At 48.3% G+C, this 2,050-nt stretch overlaps 1 protein-coding gene across 1 annotated transcript; it reads right to left on the bottom strand.

The window, feature by feature from the left end:
* Positions 1 to 740: 740 nt before the first annotated feature.
* ZNRF4 (zinc and ring finger 4) lies at positions 741 to 1,754 on the bottom strand. Its single transcript, XM_030032702.1, has one exon. The coding sequence runs from the start codon at positions 1,752 to 1,754 to the stop codon at positions 741 to 743; it is 1,014 nt and encodes a 337-aa protein (XP_029888562.1).
* Positions 1,755 to 2,050: the final 296 nt, after the last annotated feature.

The following is a 2,050-nucleotide window of genomic DNA, read 5'->3' as shown; positions in this document are numbered from 1 at the left end:
GCTCCACAAAGCGAATCCTGCTGTAAAGACCTCTACCTCCTGCTGGCATCACCTCCTGTCTGAGGAGATAGTGTTTAAAGTGCCCTCAATATTTCCAGCTCAGTTTTTCTGCAGGTGTAGTTAAAGGCCAATGCTGTCCTCTGCAGTGGACAGCACTGAGCTACCCTGATGCCTAGAGACAGTGTGTGTCAGTGCACTGGGTGATGAGGGGGTGCTGGGGGCTCTGTTTTCACTGCTGATGAGGGGGGGAGTTGCTTCATCTATACCCTTTAGTACCCCCTTTTTTTTTTTTTCCCCATCTCTACTTGTCAGGCTACAGAATGGTTCCTGCTAGCTGCAATACATGGGGGACAGTTCTCACCTGGGATTTCTGGGCACTCCCCTTAAGTAACACTGAAAAGCAAGATTCAGTGTGTTTGTGTGTGCCTGTGTGTCCATGCACTTGTATGTTTGGGAGGGAATTGAGGAAACATCCTAGCAGGTGTAAACCAGCTCCCATACCAAATGTTCTTAAATCCCTGCTTCCCTCCTTTTTGCTTCTCCCTTGTTTTTCTGGCTCAAGGAGTTTTTGATATTTCCAGATGAGATTTCATGCCTCTCTTAAATTGTGGGGACCAGGAGAGGGGAGTGAAAGCTGCAATGTTAATTGCTTCCCAATAAAAACTAGCCTGGAGCAAGAGCTGAAGGAAAGTACAGGGGAGATTTCCCTTGGTTTAATGATAGCTTATCCCAGTGACAGCTCAAATGACGCTGTTCTCCAGTGCATTAAACCCTTCCTCTTCCACTGTGCTTGCATCATCTTTCTTGTCTTCAACATATTCATCTTCATGCCCTTCTCTGAATGCATTGTCTTCGTTGTCCTGTTCCTCCTCGTTCACATCTTCACCAGCCTGCTCTGGCAGGAGGTCACCTTGCCCATAGGTGGTCACCACGTGCTTGCAGAAGGGACATGTCTTCTTGCCGGGCTGGGTTTGGAACCAGGTGTCAATGCAGGCCCTGTGGTAAGCGTGGGAACAGGGCAGGATCTTCAGGCGGTCCCCTTCCTGGTACTCTGCCATGCAGATGCCACACATCTCGTATTTGTCGCCCTGCTTGTATGTGTGCAGTTTTGTGTTGCAAGCCCTCTTGTACCAGCTTAAGCCAACCATGATTGAGATAGTGGCAATAATGACATGGAACATGTCGCTGAAATCCTGCATGATGGAAGTTTCCTGCAGCATTTTAGCATTGTCTTGACAAGGACCCAAATGGTGTTTGGGTGGTAGAAGTCTGATGTATGCTCCTTTCTCACATTGCAAAGTCCTTTGCAAGTGGAGGGAGACCGATTGTCCAGTAAAGAGTGATGGTATCTTAATCAGCTGGTGGATTTCTTTGTCATCAGCTGTCATGGTAATCACTTGCTCTGAGTCCACATTGTACACAACAGCGGTTTGGTATCCAGCCTGCTGGGCATGAAGGACCTTCTTGACATAAGAGCAGTCATACCCCTGTATGAGTGCAATATATGTCTCAGAGGCCGTCCTTGGTGCTGGAGGATTCTCTATTGTGTGGCAAGCATTTGGTGGTATCACCCTCACCAAATACCCTGTCAGTCCTTCTGCCGGGAGTTGTGGCCCGAAGCATGCAGGCAGGGCTTTATAAGCAACGCACTTGGAGCTGTCATTGTAAGCCACGTAACCAAAGGTTTCTGCAAGAGCAGTGTCGTAGAAGGCAGTGGCAAGGACAAAGTGAAGAAGCTGGAGCTGAAGATTCATACTGAATGCAGTTGGCTAGCTCTGAATACAGATTTCCAGGCTAGTCCCAAAGGAAAGGTGTAAGAGACAGTCACAGAGACGCTATCCCACCTGGGTTCTGCCACCATGGAGCCACAATGGAGAGGATGGAGATCAAAACCTGTTTCTGCCCTAGAGGTTTCTGCAGATTTTCTGTAGGTTCAGAGGTTCCCAGGATAGAACTTGTCTCTCTTGTCTCCAGCTGCTAAGCAACACCCTTACATCATCTCTGCAGATCTGTGATGTCGCCCAGTGACTGTTTTGCAAGGCTAGATCAT

The sequence above is a fragment of the Aquila chrysaetos genome, chromosome 12, assembly GCF_900496995.4.
Source record: "Aquila chrysaetos chrysaetos chromosome 12, bAquChr1.4, whole genome shotgun sequence".
Lineage (NCBI taxonomy): Eukaryota > Metazoa > Chordata > Aves > Accipitriformes > Accipitridae > Aquila > Aquila chrysaetos.
This window is presented reverse-complemented; position numbering and strand designations above follow the sequence as displayed.